At 48.5% G+C, this 17,258-nt stretch overlaps 1 protein-coding gene across 2 annotated transcripts in view; it reads right to left on the bottom strand.

Moving 5' to 3' along the window:
* lrp6 (low density lipoprotein receptor-related protein 6) overlaps positions 1-17,258 on the bottom strand; it is a 51,842-nt gene that overhangs the window by 30,064 nt on the left and 4,520 nt on the right. For both annotated transcript variants that reach the window (XM_044186558.1, XM_044186559.1), the window contains exons 2-5: positions 16,200-16,596; positions 4,464-4,661; positions 2,967-3,163; positions 811-945 (exon numbers count right to left, since the gene is read on the bottom strand). In XM_044186558.1, coding sequence (XP_044042493.1) covers positions 811-945; positions 2,967-3,163; positions 4,464-4,661; positions 16,200-16,596 — 927 coding nt within the window. The remainder of the gene's footprint in view (positions 1-810; positions 946-2,966; positions 3,164-4,463; positions 4,662-16,199; positions 16,597-17,258) is intronic.

The following is a 17,258-nucleotide window of genomic DNA, read 5'->3' as shown; positions in this document are numbered from 1 at the left end:
ACACTCACACAGCTTCTCTTCTCTTTCTGAAAACAACAGATAATCTGCAAACTTCAGCAGGAAATGTTTGGATCCTTTTCCGTTTCCGCTCGAGCGTCTCTGAAGCCAAACGGCAGATAACGAGATCAGGTCCGCTTTCAAAATCCACTTCACAGACCGGCACTTCTTGACCGATTTCAAGGTTTTGCTGTTCGGGATTTGTCGGCGCTCGCTCTCCGCACGCAGCAGGTGAGGTGTAACGTTCGGCCTTAAAGTAAAAGATTCTTTATTATTTAAAAAGGTATTTTTGCAATAAAAGGACGTTTCTGACAATATGACAAAGACACGAGTCCAAACCAACGTCAGGTCGAGGCGGACTGTGCGGAGTAAAGCTCGCGTCCGGCGGGAAATGATCCGACTAACGTACGTCTGACCGGCGGCGCAGACGGGGACCGGCTGAGGTCGCAGTCACATGGGTTGGTACAGCGGCGGTATCAGATCCGCATCGAGCCAGCTGGACTTGCTTTAGATTCTCGAATGCGATGGAAGGAGGCGAAATGCCTTTTTATACGCATTTAAAAACGAACGAGCGAACAGGCTTCTTCCTCCCTTCAAAGCCTCCGTTCCCCCAAAATCCTAGACGGGGTTTAGAGCCTGAAAACAAAGAGGGACGCTTTAAGACCTTCAGGATCCAACAGAACCACGTCTGTAACAGATTCCTGACTCTTTGGATCGGACGAAATCTGAGATTTATTTTAATGTTAAGATGTTTTAAACGTGCAGCAGCGCGCCCGCAGCCGTCCTCGGGGGGACAGCGCCGGGCCGCCTCACCGTCTCTGCAGGTCTTCCCGTCCTCCAGCAGCTGGACTCCGGTGGGACAGGCACAGCGATAGGAGGGCTTCGCCGGAGAGACGAGGCACAGGTGGGAACACCCTCCGTTCTTCACCGAGCACGGGCTGCTGGCCACTGTCAACACAGAGCACTCAGGTTAGATTACACTCGTCTTCATCACCGGCTGTGATGAAGACCATCAGAATCACTGAGGAGGAGCCAACTTCAAACAGGAAGTCATTTAATCCACGCCACGTCTCAAAGCTGACGGCGTCGCGTCCGAAACACAATTTACAAACAGACAGACGTTAACTGCTGCTCCAGAGTTTACCGATCATCAAACCGATCGCTTCCTGGTGATCGATCGGCTCACAGCTGCCCGTCGTCACCATGACGACGGCTTCAGCACCAAACACTTAAAACTGAGAAATGTTAAAATGTTTCCCTCATTTACAAAAAGGAGCCAACCACTGACGACGATTTCTGTTATTGATCATTAGGTCAATAAAATATCAGCTGACGCACTTTATAACTCCTCCTCCTCACTATTACCTGCTGCTTTACGGTTCACTGCTTTAGGAGGCGAAGAAGAGGAGGAGGAGGAGGAGGAAGAGGAGCAGGAGGAGGAGGAGGAGGAGCAGCAGGAGGAGAAGCAGGAGGAGGAGAAGCAGGAGGAGGAGCAGGCGGAGAAGCAGGAGGAGGAGCAGCAGGAGGAGGAGAAGCAGGAGGAGGAGCAGGCGGAGAAGCAGGAGGAGAAGCAGGAGGAGGAGAAGCAGGAGGAGGAGAAGCAGGAGGAGGAGCAGGAGGAAGAGGAGCAGGCGGAGAAGCAGGAGGAGGAGCAGCAGGAGGAGGAGCAGGAGGAGCAGGAGGAGGAGCAGGAGGAGGAGAAGCAGCAGGAGGAGGAGCAGGAGGAGAAGCAGCAGGAGGAGAAGCAGGAGGAGCAGGAGGAGGAGCAGGAGGAAGAGGAGCAGCAGGAGGACGAGGAGGAGGAGCAGGAGGAGGAGCAGGAGCGGCAGGAGCAGGAAGAGGAGAAGGAGGAGCAAGAGGAGGAGGAAGAGCAGGAGGAGCAAGAGCAGGAGGAGCAGGAGGAGGAGGAGGAGGAGGAGGAGGAGGAGTGCAGGAGGAGGAGCAGCAGGAGGAGGAGCAGCAGGAGGAGGAGCAGGAGGAGGAGCAGGAGGAGAAGCAGGAGGAGAAGCAGGAGGAGGAGCAGGAGGAGGAGGAGAAGCAGGAGGAGGAGCAGGAGGAGGAGCAGGAGGAGGAGCAGCAGGAGGAGGAGCAGCAGGAGGAGGAGCAGGAGGAGGAGCAGGAGGAGAAGCAGGAGGAGAAGCAGGAGGAGGAGCAGGAGGAGGAGGAGCAGCAGGAGGAGCAGCAGGAGGAGGAGCAGGAGGAGGAGCAGGAGGAGAAGCAGGAGGAGAAGCAGGAGGAGGAGCAGGAGGAGGAGGAGCAGCAGGAGGAGCAGGAGGAGGAGGAGCAGCAGGAGGAGAAGCAGGAGGAGGAGCAGGAGGAGGAGGAGGAGGAGGAAGTGCAGGAGGAGGAGCAGCAGGAGGAGGAGCAGCAGGAGGAGGAGCAGGAGGAGGAGCAGCAGGAGGAGAAGCAGGAGGAGGAGGAGCAGGAGGAGGAGCAGCAGGAGGAGGAGCAGGAGGAGGAGCAGCAGGAGGAGAAGCAGGAGGAGGAGGAGCAGCAGGAGGAGCAGCAGGAGGAGGAGCAGCAGGAGGAGGAGCAGGAGGAGGAGCAGCAGGAGGAGGAGCAGGAGGAGGAGCAGCAGGAGGAGAAGCAGGAGGAGGAGCAGCAGGAGGAGGAGCAGCAGGAGGAGGAGCAGGAGGAGGAGCAGCAGGAGGAGAAGCAGGAGGAGGAGGAGCAGCAGGAGGAGCAGCAGGAGGAGGAGCAGCAGGAGGAGCAGCAGGAGGAGGAGCAGCAGGAGGAGGAGCAGGAGGAGGAGCAGCAGGAGGAGAAGCAGGAGGAGGAGCAGGAGGAGGAGCAGCAGGAGGAGGAGCAGCAGGAGGAGAAGCAGGAGGTCCAACTCTCTCCGCCTGCCAAATACTGCACTACGCCCAAAAAGTTGTATTCTTTAGTTTATTGATCTTTAATGTTGCCGTGAAACCCGAAGCAGCCCCATCGATCGGCCAATCCCGAGCCGTCGGGGCGTTTGGACTCACGGATGTTTTGTCTCTTGGCGCTGAAGACGTGGATGTCCATCGGCGAGAAGATGTCCGAGTGGACGACGCGCTGCTCGCCCCCGGTCTGTTTCCTGCAGGAGTGGATGGAGTGCGTGTTCCAGTCGGTCCAGAACAGAGTGTCCTCGTACAGGGTGAGGGCGAACGGGTGGGGCAGCTCCCCTTTAACCACCACCTCCCTGAAACACACAGCAGCCAGAGTCCATTCACAAAACTGCCGATTTCATTCACGCGCACTTCACTTGAGTTGTTTATGTTATACGTCTGCTACAGCTCAGAGGGGAGCACCGGACTTTCTTTTCTTTATTTAACGGCTTTAGTTACTTTAAAGACGTGATCAGTTTATAAAATATGATCCGTTTTTACAGATTAAACTATCAAAAGTATATGAAGTAGTTCAAATAAAAAACAACATTACAGTACCGTTTACATATACTGCGGTAAATGCTTTGAATACTGCTCCCACCAGTCATTAACATGCATAACGGTTTCTAAATGGCCTCAAACATTTCCTGAAATCTGTACACGACATGTTACTTCCTGTTACTTGATCGTGATATTAAACTACATAAACTACGGTGCGATCTATCTGTGATCAGCAAGTATCAGCTGATAATATATAAATGTAACGAAAGGCTCCGGCCGGGTAGGTTTGATATTATATGATACCAGAGCTTTTACCAAATAGCACACGGATCCTTTAACACTTCAACTTTCCGTTTTGCTACAAACTGAACAAAAGAAGTTCTTAAACGTTGTTTAAACTCAAGCAGCCGAACGGCAGCTTCTAGTTCCCGACACTTTGATTCTCTGAGCTCCAAACACATTTCGGTCGATGTGAAAACACACTTTTATATTCAGCTCTGACAACAACCGCAGGCTGCTTCTGGATCTCACATGTGATTTATGAATTACTCATCAGCACTGTAAACGTGCAGAATTCTTAAATTTTAATATTTATCTTAAACTAAATAATGACCAAACACCAAAAACAACGTGTCTATTTTGTAATCAATATTTCCATTATTAATATGTAATTACTGAGTTTACCGTTGAATTGTATTTCCTGTTAATTCTCTACATGAACATACAAATAAACCCCCGAACCCCTTATGTTTTTATGTTTTTATGTATTTCTGTTTTTATGTATTTCTGTTTTTATGTATTTCTGTATTTATGTTTTTATGTATTTCTGTTTTTATGTTTTTATGTATTTATGTTTTTATGTTTTTATGTATTTCTGTATTTATCTACGAACAGTCGCATGTGAACACTCAGCCTATAAAACACACGTGTACATTTTAATTGTAGCACTAAACTCCGTCCATGTTGCTAAAAGCTTTCCTTGAACGCAGCATCAGTCAGTGAAACCAGCAGCTGAGGCGTCACATATTAATAATAATTAATAAGTTATTTTGAAAACCCTGTACAGGACACGCAGTCCCTGTCCCGATCGGGGACGCGGTGCTGGTTTGGTACCTGGAGGATCCGTCCAGGTTGCAGCGGTGGATGAAGTTGTGCTTGGCGTCGGCCCAGTACAGTTTCTGCTGGCTGTAGTCCAGAGTCAGACCGTTGGGCCAGTAGATCTCTTTATCCACGATCATGGAGCGATTCGTCCCGTCCATCCCCGCCCGCTCGATCTTTGGGATCTCACCCCAGTCTGTCCAGTACATGTACCTGAGGACACACAGGGACACACAGGGACAAAGATATGATCAGTACATGCACCTGAGGACACACAGGGGCACACATACGATCTATACATGTACCTGAGGACACACAGGGACACACATATGATCAGTACATGCACCTGAGGACACACAGGGACAGACATATGATCAATATATATACCTGAGGACACACAGGGACACACATATGATCAATACATGCACCTGAGGACACACAGGGACAGACATATGATCAATATATATACCTGAGGACACACAGGGGCACACATACGATCTATACATGTACCTGAGGACACACAGGGACACACATATGATCAATACATGCACCTGAGGACACACAGGGACACACATACGATCTATACATGTACCTGAGGACACACAGGGACACACATACGATCTATACATGTACCTGAGGACACACAGGGACACACATATGATCAATACATGCACCTGAGGACACACAGGGACACACAAGGACAGACATATGATCAATACATATACCTGAGGACACACAGGGACACACATACGATCTATACATGTACCTGAGGACACACAGGGACACACAGGGACACACATATGATCAATACATATACCTGAGGACACACAGGGACACACAGGGACACACATATGATCAATACATATACCTGAGGACACACAGGGACACACATACGATCTATACATGCACCTGAGGACACACAGGGACACACATATGATCAATACATGCACCTGAGGACACACAGGGACACACATATGATCAATACATGCACCTGAGGACACACAGGGACACACATACGATCTATACATGTACCTGAGGACACACAGGGACACACAGGGACACACATATGATCAATACATATACCTGAGGACACACAGGGACACACAGGGACACACATACGATCTATACATGTACCTGAGGACACACAGGGACACACAGGGACACACATACGATCTATACATGTACCTGAGGACACACAGGGACACACATATGATCAATACATATACCTGAGGACACACAGGGACACACATACGATCTATACATGCACCTGAGGACACACAGGGACACACATATGATCAATACATGCACCTGAGGACACACAGGGACACACGACGCGGTGCAGACAGCAGAATGAACGGCGGTGGCCATGTTGTCGTGTATAGTTATGATCTGTGGTGATCTGTACGTCACATGACGCTCACACACAGCCGAGTCACGGCTACCAGCATGTTCCTGCACATCAGGACTGCAGCGGGCCGGGGTTACTGCTGTGCAGCCAATTCTCCTCTTTGTTCGCCTTAATTACCATCACAGCTGGACAGCCCCCCCCTTCATCCCCTTCCTTCCCCTCCCCCAACACATCAGGTCTCCACAGGAGCCGGACCGGAGGGGGGGACAGAGAGGAGGGCTTCATGAAGACCTGAACCCTCGCTGAGGTAAAGACCACGATCTGACAAACACAGAGTCCTCGACAGACGACAAGAAACTCAGGAGCAAAAACAAACTTCAACACATCCAGTAAAAATAATAATAATAATAATAAAAATAATAATAATAATAAATAATAATAATAAATAATAATGATAATAATAATAAATAATAATAATAATGATAATAAAAATAATAATAATAATAAATAATAATAATAATCTGACTTGGCTGCACCATCTTTCTGAGCACCAAGAACTGGACCTGAAAGCTTCAGCCTGAGTTCTAATGATTGATTACTTATTATCTGATCAGAGAGCCAAGATATCTGCAGTTTTATTTATTTATTATACATATTTGCTGCTTTTCAGTTTTCTATCATTTTCTAGTGAATATCTGTGCGTTTTGGACTGCTGCTCGGACAAAACAAGATATCTGCTTCAGGAAACTGTGATGGGCAAATAGCCACCAGCTGCAGACTTACTTCACTCTATAAATGTGAGAAAATAGAGAAAATGCCCGCCGGCAGTCCAAAAGCCCCAAAATATTCAGTTTACTGAGACATAAAACACAAACGCCTGAGGAAGACTCCAGACTCCAGCGAGCGAAGAGCGAAGAGCGAAGAGCTCGGCTTCACAGCGTTTAGAAACTACAGACGAGATATTAACGCCTGATGTGCAGAAGACACGAGACACAAAAATCTGACATATCGCACTTCGACTGCGCTGACGTCTCCAGGTGAAGTGGACTTTGGCCTTTTTGAACAGACACCAACATCGGAGTGACCTCGGGTGAAGGACGGCCTGAGGGTGGAGCAGCTTGACCACAGTGGGAATTTATGGACATGAACTGCACGTCACACTGGGACGGCCGTGACCAGAGACAGCAGAGACAGAGACAGCAGAGACAGCAGAGACAGAGACAGCAGAGACAGCAGAGATAGAGACAGAGACAGCAGAGACAACAGAGATAGAGACAGCAGAGACACCAGAGATAGACACAGAGACAGCAGAGACAGAGACAGCAGAGACAACAGAGACAGCAGAGATAGAGACAGCAGAGATAGAGACAGAGACAGCAGAGACAACAGAGACAGCAGAGACAACAGAGACAGAGACAGCAGAGATAGAGACAGCAGAGACAACAGAGACAGAGACAGCAGAGACAGAGACAGCAGAGACAGCGACAGCAGAGATAGAGACAGAGACAGCAGAGACAACAGAGACAGCAGAGACAGAGACAGCAGAGATAGAGACGGCAGAGCCAGAGACGGCAGAGACAGAGACAACAGAGACAGAGATAGCAGAGATAGAGACAGCAGAGCCAGAGACAGCAGAGCCAGAGACAACAGAGATAGAGACAGAGACAGCAGAGATAGAGACGGCAGAGACAGAGACAACAGAGACAGAGACAGCAGAGATAGAGACAGCAGAGACAGCAGAGACAGAGACAGCAGAGACAACAGAGACAGCAGAGACAGAGACAGCAGAGATAGAGACAGCAGAGCCAGAGACAGCAGAGCCAGAGACAACAGAGATAGAGCCAGAGACAACAGAGATAGAGACAGCAGAGATAGAGACAGCAGAGACAACAGAGATAGAGACAGCAGAGACAGAGACAGCAGAGACAACAGAGACAGAGATAGAGACAGCAGAGATAGAGACGGCAGAGACAGAGACAACAGAGATAGAGATAGAGACAGCAGAGATAGAGACAGCAGAGACAGCAGAGACAGAGATAGCAGAGACAGCAGAGATAGAGACAGAGATAGAGACAGCAGAGACAGATAGCAGAGACAGCAGAGATAGAGACAGAGATAGAGACAGCAGAGACAGACAGCAGAGACAGCAGAGCCAGAGACGGCAGAGACAGAGACAGCAGAGATAGAGACAGCAGAGACAGCAGAGACAGAGATAGCAGAGACAGCAGAGATAGAGACAGAAATAGAGACAGCAGAGACAGACAGCAGAGACAGCAGAGATAGAGACAGAGACAGCAGAGACAACAGAGACAGAGACAGCAGAGATAGAGACAGTAGAGATAGAGACAGCAGAGATAGAGACAGCAGAGACAGCAGAGACAGCAGAGATAGAGACGGCAGAGACAGCAGAGATAGAGACAGTAGAGACAGAGACAGCAGAGACAGAGACAGCAGAGATAGAGACAGAGACAGCAGAGATAGAGACAGAGACAGCAGAGATAGAGACAGTAGAGATAGAGACAGCAGAGACAGCAGAGACAGAGACAGCAGAGACAGAGACAGCAGAGATAGAGACAGCAGAGATAGAGACAGCAGAGACAGAGACAGCAGAGACAGCAGAGATAGAGACAGCAGAGATAGAGACAGCAGAGACAGAGACAGTAGAGATAGAGACAGCAGAGATAGAGACAGCAGAGACAGAGACAGCAGAGATAGAGACAGCAGAGACAGAGACAGCAGAGATAGAGACAGACAGCAGAGACAACAGAGACAGAGACAGCAGAGATAGAGACAGCAGAGACAACAGAGACAGCAGAGATAGAGACAGCAGAGACAGAGACAGCAGAGACAACAGAGACAGCAGAGACAGAGACAGCAGAGACAGAGACAGCAGAGATAGAGACAGCAGAGACAGCAGAGACAGAGACAGCAGAGACAGAGACAGTAGAGATAGAGACAGCAGAGATAGAGACAGCAGAGACAGCAGAGATAGAGACAGCAGAGACAGAGACAGCAGAGACAGAGACAGCAGAGATAGAGACAGCAGAGACAGAGACAGACAGCAGAGACAACAGAGACAGAGACAGCAGAGATAGAGACAGCAGAGACAACAGAGACAGCAGAGATAGAGACAGCAGAGACAGAGACAGCAGAGACAGCAGAGACAGAGACAGCAGAGATAGAGACAGCAGAGACAACAGAGACAGCAGAGATAGAGACAGCAGAGATAGAGACAGCAGAGATAGAGACAGACAGCAGAGACAACAGAGACAGAGACAGCAGAGATAGAGACAGCAGAGATAGAGACAGCAGAGACAGCAGAGATAGAGACAGAGACAGCAGAGATAGAGACAGTAGAGATAGAGACAGCAGAGACAGAGACAGCAGAGACAGCAGAGACAGAGACAGCAGAGACAGAGACAGTAGAGATAGAGACAGCAGAGATAGAGACAGCAGAGACAGAGACAGCAGAGACAGCAGAGATAGAGACAGCAGAGACAGAGACAGCAGAGACAGAGACAGCAGAGACAACAGAGACAGCAGAGACAGAGACAGCAGAGATAGAGACAGCAGAGACAGAGACAGCAGAGATAGAGACAGCAGAGACAGAGACAGGGGAGAATATGACACCGATAGAGTCGTGAGTATGGCTATCGTTCAGGCCACTGGTTCCCAACCTGCGGCTCAGGACCCTCAAGGGAACCCAAGAAAGAAAATCGCGGGGTCATCAGATAATAATGCAGATGTTTCTGATTTTGCTCTTTTCTGTCCTCGTGAAACAGCGAATACCTTCACCCCTCACCTCCCGGGTCTTGCCCCCCGGCTGCTGGGTAAAAGTGAAGGCGCTTAGCCCCGAGGTTAGCCTCGGGAACGCAAAGCCTCCCCGGTGCTTCCCGACGGCGGTCTGAAAGCTGCAGCGGGAACGGTTCACACTACGCTTAAGCTACCTCATCAAGCACATCACATGATTCTAAAAACTAGTCATAGTGAAAAACCACTCTTATCTTTTTACTCACAAAGCTGTTATTGCACTTTCAGTAACAAGAGTTTACTCGCCAAAGGGGCGGGGGCTTTCGAATCGCGATGTTCCGATGGCAGACGGCTCAGTGGACGATGGCATCGACTACGCTACAAACCTTTCTTAACTAACCTGATCATGTGATGACATGTGGGTGGAAACAAGTTACAACCAGAGTTCAAAAACGCCCAGATGTCTTGTTCTGTCGGACCAGCAGGCCAAGACCCAAAAATATTCAGTTTAAGACTAATCAATCATTAAAACTGTTGCCAGTTAATTGGATGGCAATTAACTCGTCGATTCATCGGCTGATTGTCTCAGCACAGCAGTCAGTGTGGGTTTCAAACAGGACTTTTGCAGATCTGAACCTTTATTTCACTGACAGGTTCTCCAGGTTCTCCTCGACTTTTCCTTCGTCACTTGACACCAGGTGAACAGAACAAAAAGGCAAAAGCGCTTATAAACTGGCTGAAGGTCGAATTACATCCGTTCATAGTGAGTGTTATGAGTAAACTGAATGTTAAAAGTGGACATTGTGGAGGACTACAAGTACCTGGGAGTACACTAAGATAACAAACTGGACTGGACCAAGAACACTCAGGCTGTTTACAGGAAGGACCAGAGCCGCCTCTGTTTCCTGAGGAGGCTGAGGTCCTTCAACATCTGCCGGACGATGCTGAGGATGTTTTATGAGTCTGTGGCGGCCAGTGCTGTCCTGTATGCTGTTGCATGCTGGGGCAGCAGGCTGAGGGTAGCGGACGCCAACAGACTCAACAAACTGACCCGTAAGGCCGGTGACATTGTGGGGGTGGAGCTGGACTCTCTGGCGGTGGTGTCAGAGAGGAGGATGCTGGGTAAACTACACGCCATCTTGGACAGCGTCTCCCACCCGCTCCATGACGTGCTGGTCAAACAAAGGAGCACCTTCAGCGGAAGACTCATCCCCCCACAATGCACCACAGAGCGCCACAGGAAGTCCTTCCTGCCTGTGGCCATCAGACTCTTTAACTCCTCCCTCTAAGTGTCAGTCTGTAGGACCCGAAGTCACTAAACTGGACACTGATCATTACATCTCCGCCATAATTAATAATAATTGTGCAATATTCTGTGTACTACTCCCGTGCAATATTATGTTTCCCTTGTTAGTTTTTCTTATTTATTGTTACTGATACTATATACCTCAGTTACTCTCGACAGTACATGCACCCCCGCTTATTAATATTATTTATTACATAATTAGTTACATTGTATTTTATACTGTACTTCATCAACCAGTAAACCCACTTGGTACTCGACACTTAGTTTATCTTATACTTATACCGACATGATACTTAATTTATTTCTGACCTGTTTTTATAGTGTTTATAGTGCATCATATCGTTTGCTAGTACTTCCTCCTGTGTGCGCTGACGTAAAGGCGAGCTGCTGTAACAAAGAGTTTCCCTTCAGGGATCAATAAAGTGTTTCTGATTCTGATTCTGATTCTAAAAAGTAAAGAGCAGAGGCACTCGGCATCGTCGCGTCCTCCGACTCCATGTTTCCAAACTGAGCTGCTGGGCCTCTCCACCTAATCCCATTCAGCCCGGGACAAAAGCTTTAACTGATCGTCTGTCCGGGAGCAAAAGGCAGCAGCGGCCTTTAAACACGGCAGCTGGTTGGGTTTCACTGCAAACAAAGCAAACTCCAACTACCAACCGAGCTGTTAGCTGTGACTAACCTGCACACGGTGACTGACGGGCTTCAATATCCACATCAGAAAAAGAGTCTTCAAACGTTACCCAGAGTGTAAAAGTTTAAATATGTACAGGACAGATGGACGTGTTTTTAACGCACTCCAAACATGCAGGTGAGTATTTCCCGTCTGAACAACGTGGCCGGGCCGAAACAGGAGAAAAACACTCGCACACAACACATCCCCTCACCACAAGAGCTGCTTTGTATTTGGTACCTGATGCATTAATCATCCCAGTTGAACCGCGTCCAGCTCTGCGTTCCATCGTGGATTTGGAGAAGCGGTTTTCCTCAGAGACTCCGCTGCACTAACAGACTGAACCTGACTACAGGCCGAAAATATGTGGACCAATAAACGCTACAAACTCTGCTTTTAAACTAAACGCTAATCACTATATTTGCACTTTGTAACCGCTTTTAAAAAACAGCTTTTGAGTCGTTCTTTATGCCTCAAATTTAAGACTTTTTATGACTATTTTACAAAAACAATTTGAAGGGTAATTGGGTTCATTTGCAGCCTGTGTTTTTAAAAAAAACAAAACTTCACTGTAGATTTATTTTGCTCCTCCAGATTTTCAGTATTGTTCTCCAACAAAGACCAAAACAGACCATTTCTGATAAAAACAACAACAAATAATTCAAAAGGTTCAAAAACTTTTCATCTAAAAAGGAGAAAAATAAAGAAAAACAAGAAAGTGCGGTTAATAAAGCAGCTAGAAAACAGACCGTCCGTGTGTCGACACTGAGACGGGTGTTATGGGTAATCGTAGCTCACAGAAGAAACAACACACAATCAGCAAGCCGATTGGCTGACTGAACTCCTGACAGGAAGCGGGTTCGAGTTAGAGACGAAAACAATCTGTACAAGAATAAAACTAAGTCGCGTGAACATCTCTGAAACCTTCACACGGAGAAGCAGCCTGTTATGGGCCTGGTGTACGAGTGCAGCAGATTCACACGTTCAGGCTCGAAACAGGAAGCCTGAAATTACCTGTTAGCTCCACCCACCTCCACCTGGAGGTTCCTGACAGTCTGACAAAAACCAATCAGCTCACTTTAAATCCACGAGGGAAATGACATCACAATGTGAAACTTCTAACAGAAGGAGGAAAAGCAGAACGTCAGCACTGGTTATGTCACTGGTTTCTACGGCATAACGAGTTCCAGGGACCTTACACCCGATGTGTTACCTGTGCACATGTACTCCGCCCCCGCTCCCAACCCACGCTACCTGTGCACATATACTCCTGCCAGTATTCTCCGTAAGAAGAGCGTTGCATTGGATCCTTTCCTGTCTGCGCTTTGCCTCTCCATTCGAGTACATTTCAACAGACGACACGGTCGGACAGTTTCTAGCATTACCCGGACTCCATCACATATGGAGGGAATGTTCACATACTTATGGCCACATAGTGACCCCCCCCACCACCACCACCAGACATGAATGAGTGCAGCTGACGTGTTCCTGCTGCAGCACCTTCTTCTTCTCTGGCTGAGTAACTGCAGGAAAAACAAAACAGCTGCTGCGGCAACAATGGGCCTTTGTGAAACACACGCAACCAAACAACAGAGAGCAGGGACGCATGCAACCCATTTTATGCATCGATGAAGGAGCCTCGGTGTGTGTAGCAGTCATGCTAATGAGACGGGTGATGTGTTTGAGGTGTGCACACACACAGCGGGAGTTATGGCTGACTAATCAGAAGCTGGTGTAGTTATTTGTACAAGAGTGTAATCACAGCTTTGTTCAACACGTCTCTTCATCCTGCCAGCTGTGGCGCAGACTCTCGAACCTGCATCTGGAAACTCTGACGGGACTCAAACGCCACGGAAACATCTCAAACTAATGTTCCGTCTCTTTCGCACCTGTAGTTTGGTTCCTTTGTTCCTGACCAGAAAAAAAGAAATAAAAAAAAGACCGATCGTCGTCTTTTATTTCTGGTCTGATTCATGTTCAGCCCGACCTTTTACAAACAAAACTAGATAGATACTTTATTTACGTCGCAGCAGCAGAAACAAGAGCAAACACAAGTACTAACACACACAGGTGTGAAGCTGCAGTAAGGTGTGCAAGCTAAAAACATCTAGCAGCCTCCCAGTCCACTGCGACAGAGCCGGGATGGGTTACACAGTAAACATCAAGTCACATGGACTGGCACTGATTGGACAGTTTTGGTGATGTCATCCTGAACTTTACTGAACCTGACGTGTTTATTGATCTATTGAGTCCCAAAGAGCTCACCAAGAAATAACCGACTGCGATCATTATTAGTGTGTCCACACATCGATGTTGAAGACTGTTCCAGCCTGTTAACCACGAGGAGTGTGGCGTGAGCCGGCGCGGCGCTCCGGCAACACAAACCTGACAACACGAATCTCTGCGCGGCGCCAAAACACAGCTTATACACGCTGCACAAGAATCCTGATCCGAATCCAGATCAGTTATCCAGTAAGAGCTGGACGCGTGGAGGGTCCCGCCTGCACCACAGAAACTTCTAAATAATAATACACAACAAAATGAAACAAACTGCAAAAACCATCTCACAGAAATAAGAATTTAAGACCTGTCGAGTGTTTAAACCACTAACACATTAAAAAAACGGACAATAGAAACTCTCTAATGCTAAAAGTTTCTGCGATTGTAAAGTGAAAGTTAATGGCACCTCCTCCTGATCCCAAATTAATCTCATCAATAGTACCGATAAAAGAAAAGTCCATCAGTGGATGAAAGAGGTCAGAACTGAGTCTGTATTCTTGCTCGGATAACCTGGTTTTACTGTTTGTGCACCAGACAAAAACAAATCTGACAAAAACAAGTGTACAGCTGAGAATAAACTGTACAGAGCGATATCAGCTCTGTGCATCAGCGAGCGGCTCGGTGCGACTTTTATCTCCGATGCCGTGGTGGATCAAACGCTGAGGGGGGAGAGTTTCCATGAATAGAAACCCAAGAGAGGCGGCGAGAGGCAGAGCGGCAGCCCGTGATTTAAATAAAACTAATGAATACATTACAGGCTCTTTTATCTGCGTCCTAATGGATTTACATCCTAATCCAACGCCTCTCTGGAGCCTGGTGCTGGAAACACGGAGGGAGGAGGAAACACGGTGATGAAGGGCAGGAAGAGGAGCTGTGTGACGGCGGCGTTACTCATAATCCATCCTTTTCTCTTTCTCCTTCAGTGCAAACAACGAATCAAAGGTTCCACGGTGACGACGGGACGTCTGGTGCACACGTGGATTTAAAAAAAATGATTGTTGTGACTAACGAGTTCAGACTCACTCACGTGACACGAGCACATGAGACGCATCCGCCTCCATCGTCAGCGGAGCTGCAACTGACCATTATTTTCATCGTCTGCTGATTGGTTTCTCGATTAATCAATTCATTGTTTGATCTCCAAAATGTCAGAAAATACTGAAAAGTGCCTGTCACAGATCGCCCCAGGTCCAAGCTCAGGTCTTCATGTCGACCCACAGTCCAGAGCCACCGTGCAGCCCGCTCAGGTCACATGACGCCTGAGCGGGCTGCTGAAAAAGGAGCTGGGAGACAGCGTTCCTCCTCCTCCTCCTCCTCCTCCTCTCTCGAGCTGATATAAGACATTCCTCAGCTCTTCGTCTCTCTTCGTCCTCACAACAGAGAAAAAACCTCAACACTGACGCTGTTGTTCGGCTTCCAGGAGGATTCGGTGGCCGGCGGCCCGCTGGAGGAGCAGCTCTGTCACCCTGCAACCCAATCTGATCCAGGACGAGCTCCAAACAAAGCCGCAGAAACAACCCCCCCCCCCTTCAGGAGTCAGAGCCTCCGGCTGCGTTCAGCTGCGACACAAAGTCACATCTTCGCTGCTGTGTTCGCACACATTGGACCAGCAGAGAGGTTTTTAAACCACAAACACACACACCGAGCTCGTTTCCACGACGACAGCGTGAGCGTTTGCTGTGAAAACGCGGATATGAAGCCTTTCTAGGATCTGCACGCTTCTCTTATGTTCCTGTTTCTGAACCGCAGCAACTAACGACCAACTCACCTGCTGACTATTTTCTCGATTTGGTCTATAAAATGTCAGAAAGAGTAAAAATGGCCGTCATATTCTGTCAGAGTCCAAAGCGACGCATGAAAACACCTTGCAGGTCCGAGCAGTTCGCTGAGATCAGACAGAGAATCTGGGACATTTTGGCTCGAAGGACTAACGATTCTTCAGTTACCGGACTTGTTGCCTGGTGCTGTTACAGGAAGGGTTTTTGGGAAATGTGCTCATTCGCTTTCCTGCAGAGAGTTAGATCAGCTACAGCCAGCAGCCGGTTAGCTTAGCTTAGCTTAGCATACAGACCGGCTCTGACGTTGGCTTCCTGGCAGAAGCTTCACACAGGTGGGAACAGAGTCGTGTCGTTCTGTCACTCGGCTATAACACAAAGTTTAAAAGGCTCCGAACTCACAGCTGTCTCAGTTCGGACCCCACACACAGGGACCTTCAGCAAGACCAGCTGGCTTCACCTCACATCCAGACACACAAATCAAACGCAAACGCAAAGAAAACGGTGCCTCTTTTAACTCTAACTGGATCAGGAGATCACCAAAGATTCCTGATTCACTGCAGCTCTGATCTCTCCTCTGCTGTGGACCTGAGGGCCCCTGAGGGCCCCTGAGCAGACTCACCCTCGTTCTGGATCCAGAGCGATGGCCCTCGGCTGGTCCAGCTCCTGCCAGAACAAAACTTTCCTCAGAGACCCATCCAGCTCCGCCACCTCGATCCGATTGGTTTCCGAGTCGGTCCAGTAAAGTTTACTCCCTAACCAATCACAGGCCAGTCCGTCCGGGGAGGCCAGACCCGGGACCACCGTCTGGACCGCGCTGGCCCCCGACTGGTTGAAGACTGTGCGTTTGATGGCCTCCTCGCTCACGTCGCTCCAGTAAATGAGGCCCTGGGAGTAGACGTAGTCCACGGCGGCGGCGTCCTCCAGCCCCCCCACCACCACCGTGGCGTTGGCCTTCTCGTGTGCCACGTCCACGAGCCGGAGGTCCCGCCGGTTCGCGTACAGCAACAGCGGCACGCCTGGAAGAGACAGAAAACACACCGTGAGATCAGAACGACCTCCGCTCAATGTCCACTTACACAAAATATCATTCGGAGGATTTTTAGGACTTTCTTCATTTTAGCTTAAAAGTTGAATTTGACTGAATGAAAACGGCCAAAAAGCTCTAGAACAAGCGAGTAAGTGGACCTTGAGTGGCTTTCTGTAAGACGCTCGTCTCTTACTCAGATGTTTATTTAGGAGAAAGTGAAATTTTGTCAAATCATGTAGAAATACAACTTCATAAAATACAAACTATACTGTTTTTGTCCCGAGGATCAGCACCGTGTGAAGCGATCAGTCCAATAACCGACTCATCAATCGGCAGAAATGTATTCAACAACAACTGTAGTTGTTCAAGTCATGGAAGAAGGAAAACCACCAAATGTGCTCTGGTTTCCTCTGTTGGTCGGACAAAACAAGACCTCTGAAGACGTCCAATAACGATTAATCAGTTAATAGAAAAAGTAATCAATAAAGGAGGAAGCACTGTAATTCTCAAACTGTCCCTTCGCATGTCATTTTATTTATCGACCAAACGACGTAGAAACAGCAGAACTGACTGTACTTCGTAATCAGACTCTGGGAAACTGTGGCGGCCATTTTAGACTAAACAATAAATGGAAAGGCCACTCGATAAATG

The sequence above is a fragment of the Siniperca chuatsi genome, linkage group LG23 (genome assembly GCF_020085105.1).
Source record: "Siniperca chuatsi isolate FFG_IHB_CAS linkage group LG23, ASM2008510v1, whole genome shotgun sequence".
Classification (NCBI taxonomy): domain Eukaryota; kingdom Metazoa; phylum Chordata; class Actinopteri; order Centrarchiformes; family Sinipercidae; genus Siniperca; species Siniperca chuatsi.
This window is presented reverse-complemented; position numbering and strand designations above follow the sequence as displayed.